At 38.4% G+C, this 11,493-nt stretch overlaps 2 protein-coding genes across 5 annotated transcripts; both read left to right on the plus strand.

Moving 5' to 3' along the window:
• The first annotated feature begins 363 nt into the window (after window positions 1-363).
• Window positions 364-8,374, plus strand: LOC135581617 (serine/threonine-protein kinase Nek5-like). 4 transcript variants are annotated; one of them, XR_010488418.1, is made up of 16 exons: window positions 364-1,069; window positions 1,160-1,226; window positions 1,308-1,373; window positions 1,451-1,497; window positions 1,594-1,639; window positions 1,720-1,800; window positions 1,894-1,936; window positions 2,025-2,074; window positions 2,410-2,491; window positions 2,574-2,623; window positions 3,799-3,872; window positions 4,721-4,772; window positions 4,899-5,564; window positions 5,643-7,044; window positions 7,892-8,161; window positions 8,249-8,374. XR_010488418.1 is itself a non-coding variant. In XM_065115988.1 (15 exons), the coding sequence occupies exons 1-15, from the start codon at window positions 972-974 to the stop codon at window positions 8,050-8,052; spliced, it is 2,985 nt and encodes a 994-aa protein (XP_064972060.1). In that variant the 5' UTR covers window positions 364-971; the 3' UTR covers window positions 8,053-8,167. The 4 variants fall into 4 exon arrangements, 2 of the variants coding, with proteins under 2 accessions (XP_064972060.1, XP_064972061.1); XM_065115988.1 differs by lacking the exon at window positions 8,249-8,374 and having other exon boundaries at window positions 7,892-8,167; XM_065115989.1 differs by lacking the exons at window positions 7,892-8,161; window positions 8,249-8,374 and having other exon boundaries at window positions 365-1,069; window positions 5,643-7,270.
• A 1,930-nt stretch (window positions 8,375-10,304) lies between these two features.
• LOC135616621 (NDR1/HIN1-like protein 1) lies at window positions 10,305-11,252 on the plus strand. The gene has a single exon (XM_065115991.1). The coding sequence runs from the start codon at window positions 10,426-10,428 to the stop codon at window positions 11,065-11,067; it is 642 nt and encodes a 213-aa protein (XP_064972063.1). The 5' UTR covers window positions 10,305-10,425; the 3' UTR covers window positions 11,068-11,252.
• Window positions 11,253-11,493: the final 241 nt, after the last annotated feature.

Below are 11,493 nucleotides of genomic sequence, written 5' to 3' on the forward strand. Positions count from 1 at the left end.
GGATTTCAATTACTAGTTAAATAAAGAGAGAGGTATATATATATATATATATATATATATATATATATATATATATATATATATATATATATATATATATATATATATATATATATATATATATATATATATATATATATATATATATATAGTGAAAAGCCTAAAATGAGAAAAAAAATTCAAAAATTCATCCAATAATTTTACCTTTAAAATAAATAATCGTTGAGATAAACTGCCAACCAAAACAAGAAAAAAAAAATAATAACAATAAATATGAAATATTCAATCAACAACGGTTAACAGCTACTACTACTATTACTCCCTTTGTCAGTTTGCTTCCCTTTCAATTCAATTACCTAAGCCTTCCACAGAACTACTCACTCCTCCTGACTTCAAGTCACTCGGAGACGACACCAAATAAGAAGGGGAAAAGAACGGGAGGCGACTGCCGCAAACCCCTCTCTCTCTCTCTCGCTCTCGCTCTCGCTCTCCCGAACCCCAACCCGCATTGCCCTCTTCGATCCTCGATCGCTGCCTGGCTTCCCTTTCGGAGGCCGTCCGATCCTCTCCCTGGAGTCCGAGATCGCCGTTGGTAACCGGAGCTTCGGATGGTGCGGGGTGCAGTAGGCGGTGCGTTGATGGGATGTCGAGACGTCGAATCGCGCCCCTAGCTCCTGCTGGTTTCGTTTCGGGAAGCGTAGGAGGATCGTCTCGTCATGTCACTGGGACAGCGGAATGACGCAGATGAGGATTGATCGATCTGAATCTGCTCGTCTTTAGCTTCTTCAAAGGTGAATCTGAGGCCGAGCGCTTCGGGTTTTGTTTTGGTCGTAGTTGCTGGATCTAGACGTAGTGAAATGTAGATTGCGGGCATGGAGCAAGCACCTCTGTCAGAGGACCGAGAGAGGGAGTTGAATATTTTTTAGGTGGTTCGATTGATTCAAGAAAGTGGAGTGTTCTAGATCGAGTTTATGGAGTCTCGAATGGATCAGTACGAGATCCTGGAGCAGATTGGGCGAGGAGCCTTTGGTGCCGCAATTCTGGTAAACCACAAGGTGGAGAAGAAAAAGTAGGTTCAAGCCAACTCCTCACTGCTTAGTTGCTAATCACCGTTATATTATCTATCATCTTTTAGTTGCTTATGGGTTTTGGACGTCAGGTATGTTATGAAGAAAATCCGTCTTGCTAGGCAAACAGAGCGGTGCCGGAGGTCTGCTCATCAAGAGGTCTGTGAATCAGATGAGTTAATTATCTAGCTTGTGTATGTCGTGAACAATTTTCTCAACACCGTGGAAATTTGAGTGTAGATGGCTCTGATTGCACGACTTCAACACCCTTTTACTGTTGAGTTCAAGGAAGCTTGGGTGGAGAAGGTAAGGAAACAAGTTGCTTGAAGTCATATGTACTTCGACTTCGGTAATTCATGTATACTTAATCCATCCTAATGCAGGGCTGTTATGTTTGCATCGTCACGGGTTATTGTGAAGGTGGAGACATGTAAGTCACTAGCTGTTACGTCTTTATGTTCCATTTTCCATCTTGGATGGCATCATGGTATTTGTGTTTATCTTGGAGCTGTGGTGTGTCTTATAGGGCTGAGTTGATGAAGAGATCAAACGGAGCATACTTTCCAGAGGAGGTAATGCCATGTTTCTTCATAAGTCTGTAATTATGTTTGGAAACCATGTGGCTGTTGACATAGTAATTCTTTTTCACCAGAAATTGCTGAAATGGTTTACTCAACTGCTAGTAGCTGTTGAGTATTTGCATTCCAACTTCGTTTTGCATCGAGACATCAAGGTTTGTGAGAAGAAGATGCTTTCTTTTCTCTCTACAAATTGGTATATTGTTTGACTGATTTTATGCTGGTATGTTCTTGCACTTTCTTGGCAGTGCTCAAATATATTTTTGACCAAGGATCAGGATGTTCGCCTTGGTTAGTTTCTCTTGATGTAACTACATAATTAGGATTGTCTTTCTTCTGTATTATGCCTTAATATTTATCCTGTGTGTTTCATGCTCAGGGGACTTTGGACTTGCTAAAACTTTAAAAGCAGATGATTTGGCTTCTTCTGTATGTACTACTTCACTTTAATTTTGAGTACCTCAAAAGAGTTTTTTTCACAGCAAAGCATAAGCCCATCATGTGATGTACAGAAATTCAGAAACAATACCTTAGTTCATTAATGACTGGGAGAAAATATAAAGAAGAGACCTACTATTATTAAAACCCCTTCTAAAAATACAATTAATTGAGGTAGGTGAATGAATCTCTAGTCCTCCACATACCTAAACCAGTTGGTGGGAGTTACAGGTTGCCAGGTTGTTTTAATTATATGTTACAATAACATGAGTCAATCTTCTTTGTCTTCAATAAAGTTTTATGATTGGGTTTATTTTCTTCTGTAGGTTGTTGGAACCCCCAATTATATGTGCCCGGAGCTTCTTGCAGATATTCCTTATGGGTTTAAGTCAGACATTTGGTCTTTAGGTATGATGTATTTGTTGTATATTTGTCATACAAAATGCATCGAATAAGCTAGATCATTGATTTAAGAAAATTGGTTGGACAGGGTGCTGTATGTATGAGATGGCTGCTCATCGACCTGCTTTTAAAGCTTTTGTAAGTTTCTAGCATATTCAACCATCTACACTATTTTGTGGACTGTTGTAAAAGTAATATTGATGTGATATTTAAATTTTGGGGAATTTGTTTCTGTACCCTGTAAAATAGTCAAATTTCATGTTTACCACGTCAAAGTTGCAATTATCCCTTTATGATCCCTTCAACTGTTCTAAATTATCATAGGTACCCTCATGGTTATACTCCCAGTGAATTGTTAGAATGTTAAAGCCTGCAAAGATTATTTGCCCTTTATTTAAAATTCTCCTGCCAGCATTTAAATTGTCTAAAGCTTTAGTTTTAGGTATTTTTGTGGCACCATTTATTAATTCATTGGTAATGATGTGGTTCAATTCACTGATGTATTAATTCTATGACCTCATGATGAATCCTCGGCTGTGCTGAACTGTGAATGCTCGAAACTGCAGATGCTGAATTTTATCCTCTCCCTAGTTTCTTCATGGCTGGAACTACTTCAATTAATGGTTGTCAATTTGCCTCTTCTCTACAATGAGAAATCACATCTTCCACAATCTTCTTTAAAGATTTATCGGGTTCAGATAAACCATCATATTTACCATTACCATTGTATATGTACTTCCTAAAGTTTAGGCATCCAGATTCGGCAAGACATGCCCAAAAATTTAGGGTGCTGTTTAAGAAATTAAAATTGTACTTTACTATTAAGAATCTCAGAGCCTAGTCACTATTCTTATTCCGTCCTTATCATTTTTTATGGCAGGATCCATTTATGTTATACAGATAGTGTCGTGATCCATCTTTAGATCTGGTTTATCCACCTAAACATATGCTGTTTCACTTTTGGCATCTTAAGGATTTTCAAACAAAGTTAATTAAAAGTGTGACCAAGGCTTTCAACAAGAGCAAACAATCTGAAGGCTTCTTTTAGTTCTTCTTAACATGATTGAAGGAACTATTCATTTCCTACTGTCAACCAAAGACATACAGTTGTAGGTGATAGAACCTGTTTTCTCTTTGACCCACACAAATAGTAAGTCCATCTGGTATCAGATTAAACAAATTTCTTTTTCAGGCTCCTTGGTTTCATTTAATATTATTGGCTCTCAGAGGTTTTAACTCAACCTGATTTATATCTCGCATATTTGTGAAAATTATAAGTATTAAAGTAATAGTTCTTGAAAGTATTATTGCAGGATATGGCTGGACTGATTACTAAGATTAACCGGTCATCTATTGGTCCTTTACCTGCATGTTATTCTTCTTCCTTGTAAGTATTCCTTTTCACTAACATCATCACAGCAACTGTTCATCATAAATTAACTTTACCAAAGGATTTACTATATCATTCCATTAGTGTGGTTCTCCCTCCATGCATGTAATAATTCTGGTTCTTTGAATCCACTTTCTAAAGTATCTGATGCAGTTTTGGAATGTTAAAAACTGAATCAATTGAACCCTTTAACACTAGTTTGCTAGTTCCTACTGTTTAACTATGTCATTATCTAGGATTAAGTATTTAATTGTTATGCATTAGTTCTTTATCAATTATTAACTTAGTGCTTATTATGTTTTTGGGTGACCTAACCTTGAGTAAATTATTTAGAGCAAACTTCAATCTCAACATCATTAGCAGTTTGCATTTAAGTAATAATACTTTTAGTTAAATGTATCTACTTAGTTCGTTTTTTGAATTTTGCTAATATTTATTGTCCTAGATTATGAATTGTACTTGGTGGGCTTGCATGGGTTGTTTAGGTATGGGCTTGGCTGGTTACATGGACTGTTCAATTATGAAATCCTTGTCTGTGTGTATATGGACTGCAGGTGCTTTTGATGGCTGCTTAATAAGTTCACCCCTCTCCCAGATTCACCAATGATAATGGTAGAAAATTTTGTACTAGAGATAGATGATGCTATTTTAGATGATGTGGTAGATACTTTATGTGCAATAATTCTGATAAAAACAGGTTCTGCTATATTATATTCTACTGCTGTTGATGCAAAATTGTCCACAATTTTATGGCGGATATTCGGAGCTTTAGGTTCTTCATAAATATAAGTAGAATGTTTGAGACAAACTGACTAGGAAAACTGATGTTTCCGTTGTTATTGCAGGAAAACTCTTATCAAAACCATGTTGAGAAAGAACCCAGAGAATCGGCCAAGTGTAAGCCATTTAAGTTACTTTTACAGATAATAAGCAAGCTATCATTTCTTTTGCGTTTGCCTAACAAAGTGTATCTAGTGTTGTTCCACAACATCATCTAATTATTTTATGATTGAATCCAATCAGGCATCTGAAATTTTGCGTCATCCATGTTTGCAACCATATGTCAGTCAACAACGTCCATGCCCTGATCCTTCAAATGTGTCACAATCACTAGAAAAGCCCATCTCAATTTTGCAAGGTCAGAGTAATATGTCCGAAAGCCAAAGTAGCAGTATTTCAGGCAGTGATAAGGAGAGTTCGCAGTCGAGCAACAAATATACATCAGAACTGTCAATGAAGGGGGACCAAAAGCCAATTGAACCAGACACTGCTTCAACTGATGATGGGGTAGCTTCTGATTATAACAGTAATTCCCCTTTTTATGCTAGGGGTGGTACTGAAATCTCTGAAATTGTTAAAGAGAGACAAGATTCATCAAAAGTTTTACAAGTTGATGAGCAACAAAATATTGAGTCCAGGCAACCAAGAATTTCCAAAAATATGCTGACCGCTTTTAAAGAGGGTGTTAAAGCTAGAGAAAGCAGTTCTCCTGTGAGAGCAAGTCGAATAAAAGTAGTTGCTGCATCCAACCATAGGAGTAGTACAGAGCAATCACCTAAGGTGTCCAAGCCCACTGGTGCCAGTTTTTCGAAGCCAAAGCCTAATGCAGAAGCGCCACCTGATGAACCAATCAAGAACATTTGTGATTCTGAAAAACAAGTGCAAGGGTTGCAGAGCTTTAAGCACCTGGTAAGATAATCTTCCCAGTAGTCATTTGACAAATTTCTTTGTTTCTCTCCATTTATCATTCAAATTTTCATGTTGCAGTCACCTGTATCTGAATCCTCTCCCAAAACTAAAGCCAGATATGATGAGGCTTCACGGACTGATCCTGTTAAGCATATTCTGGAAGACAATGTTCCTCCTAAGAGGAGGCAAAGGATATTACCACCCAGCCTCACCAGAAGGCCAACACTCCCTGCTCCAAACGCTGCTGGAGTTGACAATCCAAGTCCTGTGGATAACGGGAACAAGAGTCCTTCGAACAAATTAACTCAGGAGCCAGGTGTTAGTCCAAACAAAAAAATCTACAGCCCCAGGCAAGTCATCAGCCTGATGGAAGATTCAGAGATGATTCCTATTAGTCCTTCTAAAGGAATGCAGATTAATAAAGATAATTTAGAGGTGCCACCTGTTCATACTGAAGATTATCTGATGGCAAGGGTTAAGGAGCAGAGCAAATTGTACTCAAACTGCACGGATGATTGTGCTGATGAATCTTCACCTGCTAAAATTTCAGAATCCAGTCCGACAAAATGTTCCTCTTGCACACATTCAAGGCTTGATTATTCATTTGCAGATAGTCAAGAGCATGACAGTGGACCTTTTCCAAACTTAGAGATCAATACATTGGACTTACAGCAGAGCACTATAAATGTTAAAATTACCTCCAGTTCAGTTTTAGATCTGTCCTTATCCGGAACGGAACAAGAGTTTGTTTTCAAAGATGATATTTCTATGAGCAAGTCTAACCAAAATCCAATTGTGAAACAAGTTGGTGATGACAAGTTTATAGTCAGAGAGCTTCTTTCATCCATAAAAGACATTGCACCTTTTGTTCCAGCATCATCAAAGAACATACCTGCGGAGAAGGCGCCAATCACAAATCAGATCTTGGAAAGGCCAGAAGCACCTCATATAACCCCAGCTTTTGAAGATGTCATTCATGTTATAAGGCATAGCAGCTTCCGCGTTGGCAGTGACCAGCCTGTGCCAGAGAGCATGGATAAAGGCATCCAAAACATGGATCCTGGGAGACTCTTAAATGTGGTGGAAGAGGTGGATATGAGAAACATCTCACAGAACCTAGAACCACCAAGATTTGTTGATTCTGTGCGTATTAAATCGAATGTTTCAGAAAGCAGCATCATCAAGGAGAAACCAAACAGCTCAGAATCTGTTAGATCAACGTCTACAAACGTTGGATCTGTTTCGTCGGAGTCATTGCTTAGGTCAAAGGAAGAAGGAGGTTTCGCTAAAGAAACATTAGATGTAAAATCTTTTAGGCAGAGAGCAGAGGCACTCGAAGGTTTGTTAGAGCTCTCGGCAGATCTTCTGCAGCACAATAGGTTGGAGGAACTTGCTGTAGTTCTAAGGCCATTCGGGAAGTATAAGGTGTCTCCTAGAGAAACTGCAATCTGGTTAGCAAAGAGCTTCAAGGAGATGATGAGTGAGGACACCAACTGCAAATAATGAGGATTCACATCATTCTTTTTTGGATTACTTTTTTCTTCTCTCTCGTTGCTTGGTAGCTCGCCGACTTGGTCATTCTGTTATTTTTGTTCAATTTGCACAGTTTTTTTTCTTCTGGTATTTATTGGTGAAGAAATAATGTATACTAAGATCTATGAACTAAAATATACTTTGTTGAATAGCACGTAAGATTATTCTAACAATACTCTGTTTTATGCTATCGTAAACAACTAGCTTTTACACACTAAGATATTTCAGTCAATTTCTGGAGCCAGAAGGAAATATTGGTGCATGTTACAAGGTGTGAAGAATTGCGTGCTTGTTAATGTTGTGCATGCTATGTTTTCCCACCAGAGATGTAATCCAAGCAGTAGACCAATAGAACTACAATTCAAAGGCAGCATTCTTTTTTTGTTACTTGTACACTGTACTAAGTTGAGCTTGTATGGTCTATTTATGGAACTCTCTTTTTCTTGGTTATTATTTGTAACTCATATGGATTAATCTATGCCAAACAGATGAATGATAGTATTTATTTGTTTAGATGCTTGAATACATGATAATCACTGGTAGATTCTGGTGGTGATATTGTGACTAGAAAGTAATTAATACCTGCTCAACTACAAATATTCTTTCATAGATAATTTCTCATTTACTTGTAGCCACTTGAAAGAATAATGTGTAAGAAGTAGGACTACTCTGTCGGCAATTTGGCTGCTCATTGATGAATAGATTGATTGCATAGCTTGCTGTGGAGAAATTTTGCAACCATTACCTTGACCTACCATTCTGACTTGTTTATGTTACTCTTCCATGTGATTAAGGTGGATTGGACCATGTCAAGCCACCGATGGAGTACCAATCATCTCAACTTCATGTGGTGGGGAGTCCAGCTGCTACCAATCCCCAATCATCTCAACTTCATGTGGTGAGGAGTCCCAGCTGCCACCAGCAAAAGTTTTTTGACCTTCTGAAGTCAAGCTAAAGGTATCGACAGGATTGCTCACCTGAATGATACACACTGAATTATCTTGGGCAGCAATGCATGGAAGAAACATTTGCAAGAATTTGGCCCTTCCAAGATTTTCCTGCAGGTAAGAGATTTCTTGAGTTTTTCTTGAATTTGAAAAGATGCTGTTCCACGATAAATCACTTCTACACTTTTTTTTTTGGATATACAGGTATATCGATCCATACTACTGCTCAGTATCATTGAAACAAATAATAATGTAAATATAAATACACTATATCTGTCCTAGTATCAAGTTATAGATTTTGATATTGGTGCTTGGTTGGACTGACAAATATCTAATTGCTTGTGATTGATGTATCTTCAGGTAATCAGAGTTCCCAAAGTGAAAGTAATTGAAAGTTGAATTGCTAGGTGCTTTCCTTTCCTCGATTCATATTTCAAGCTACAGTTGGGATGGTTATACTGTGGTTTTATCTAATTAGATAAGATATGTTATAGATTTAATTAGATTTTGATGATAATTATCAATCAATAAAAATTTTTTAATTATGATAAGATTTCTTAGGAAATAAGAGAGATTCTTCTAATTATTTATTCTAGATCTTCTGCTCTCATCTATAAATAGATATGAAATTTTTTTCTAATTTAGTTCTCTTTGCATATCGATATTATTACGATATTTGAATTCATAGATGGATGCCCTTATAGATCAAATATAGATTTTTTAAGATGATATTAAAAAATAAGTATTATAAATTTGATCTATTGTTATTTGATTTCAATCATGACATCGGTGTCTGCCATACCGAATCGTATCGTCCGGTACGAGCGGTACGTACCGGTCCAACAGGCCAACGGTACGCGGACCACTCGGTATTGGTCCGCACTTGTAGCAGTGCTACAGTGCTCGGTACACCTGGGTGTACTGCTCGGTACACCTGGGTGTATCGCTCGGTACATCGAAATATCAGTACGGTACGATATTGCGAATCATGACATTAAAATTTCTTCATGTAACAGTAACATATTATGATTTTTTATGTTTACATGATTGATGTACTGCATGCTACTCAAAACGTGGTCTATTATTTGAGACAAATAGACTAATAGAGTAATCCTCGGGGTTTAATATCACGTAAACAATAGTTGTGTTGAACCGGCCGGCATGCGACTGCATCACTGTCATGAACCTATCAATCGATCCAAATCACGCCATCAAGCCAACTTAGTTCTGCATCCCCCCTTCAACCTTCACCGAACCTTCTTTGGCTGGCCATAGACGAACTTTGACTTCGTCAAAGGAAACTCTGATACATCACACTCCGTTGAATCTTCTACGTGAAAGACTGGAATAGACAATTAAACACCAACTATGATAGATAGTGGATGTGTGTGTGGGTGGGTGTCAGCTAACTGCTTCCATGGATTAGTCTTTTATCTTAATGTCTCCGATTAGGGATTCACAGTTGGTGGTGGAGGAATTGACTCAACTCGAGGGCGATTGAATGGATTTATATTCCCATAGTCGAAGGAAGTCTTAATCATTACGTCAAACACATCCGACCAAATGAATCTTCCATCACTTTGTTTTGTTCACCAACCACCATGTGGCCATGACTTTGACTTGTTTTTTGGCTGGTCTTGAAGAACAAATTGCTTCCGGTACATGTCTCTGAGCTCCTTTGGAATGCCATGCACGCAATTGACCTATGGAGTCAAGGCTTCTTCTTTTTTGTTTTTAATTTTCTGTAGTTCTATTTTTCTTTAAAAAAAAAAATAACAGAATGAGATTTTTATCTGTACAAATTATGAAAATAACGTTTTTGTTCTTACAAATTTTAATATACATTTTCCTCTAAATATTATATTTCACACACTTCCTTGAAAAAAAAAACTCAAAAAGTTTTTTCTTTAAATTATAGTCATGATAGATGTTTTGAATTTAAAATACATAAAAATTAACATTTCTGAAATATTTCTTACCATCATAATAAACAATAAAAATTAATGGGTCTTAGTCATGCTAATTATGTATATGATTAATATTAGTGGTATGAGAGTATATCAAAGAAAAGATCTAAAATAATTTAATAAAACTACAAATAAATATTTAAATATTTTAAATTTAATTAAATATATATATTTTTTATGAATCTCAATGGTTAAAAAAATTCCATATAATCTAATCCAAAATAATTGAGATTAAGTATATATATATATATATATATATATATATATATCATCCCATGATGGATGCTGAAGCTATAAAGAAGAACCATTAGCGGACAGCATCCGCAACCCTTCACCACCACCACCACCACCACTCCTCTGTTCCTCTCCTCTTCGCCAATTTGATCTCCTTCTCTTCCTCTTTGACTACATATCATGTCGGCGAAGGGCTGCAGCCACCACCACGGGCACTCGTACTGGCACTGGAAAAAGCGGTACCGCTACATCTTCTTCGGCGCGCTCTCCTTCATCATCCTCGTCCTCTTGGCCATCTTCATCATCTGGCTCGTCCTCCGCCCCTCTAAACCCAGCTTCTACCTCCAGGACGCCTCCATCGCCCAGTTCAACTTCACCGCCGGCACCAACCTCCTCACCGCCATCATGCAGGTCACCGTCTCCACGCGCAACCCCAACGACCGCATCGGCATCTACTACGACAAGCTCGACGCCTTCGCCGTGTACCAGGAACAACGGGTCACCACCTCCACGGAGCTCCCCACCGGATACCAGGGCCACAACGACGTCGTGGTGTGGTCGCCCTACCTGTACGGCGCCGCCGTCCCGGTGACGCCCTACCTCTCCGTCGCCCTGGACCAGGCCAACGCCGCCGGCCTCCTCCTGGTCAACATCAACGTGGAGGGGCGGCTCCGGTGGAAGGTCGGCACGTGGACCTCCGGCCACTACCACATCCATGTCTCCTGCCCCGCCTTCATGGGGATCGATCACGGTAGCGGCAGCAACGGCGATGCACCGTCGTTCCACTTCCAGCACGCCACTTGGTGTAGCGTCGAGGTCTGAGCCTCGTCCTGTAAGCCACTGACGCCGCTCATCACGAGTTTGGGTACTATACGATTGGGAGGAATGCCACTAGGAGTGATCAACTTGTGGGTTACATGAATTAGCTATAGGTTTTCGAGATTGCAAGAAGAAATGGATTGGATTCATTCCAGAAAAGTTGGGAATATTATCGAATCTATCACATACATACCGATCCTAAAGTTTCACCAGCTAAATTAAAAATATATTGGATGAGATAATAATATTTCTGACTATTTATTATAAAAATATGAAGTAGATTATTGTGTGATTTTATTCACAAGATATATTTTCTTTTAATGAAAACAGGGTCAGATCTTGAGAAGGGAGAGGCTCTAAGAAAAGTAATGTTGCTGATTTAGAGTTTATCCTCAGACCCCCTATAAATAGACAGGTTTATGAGATACA

This window comes from Musa acuminata, chromosome BXJ2-7 (assembly GCF_036884655.1).
Source record: "Musa acuminata AAA Group cultivar baxijiao chromosome BXJ2-7, Cavendish_Baxijiao_AAA, whole genome shotgun sequence".
NCBI lineage: Eukaryota > Viridiplantae > Streptophyta > Magnoliopsida > Zingiberales > Musaceae > Musa > Musa acuminata.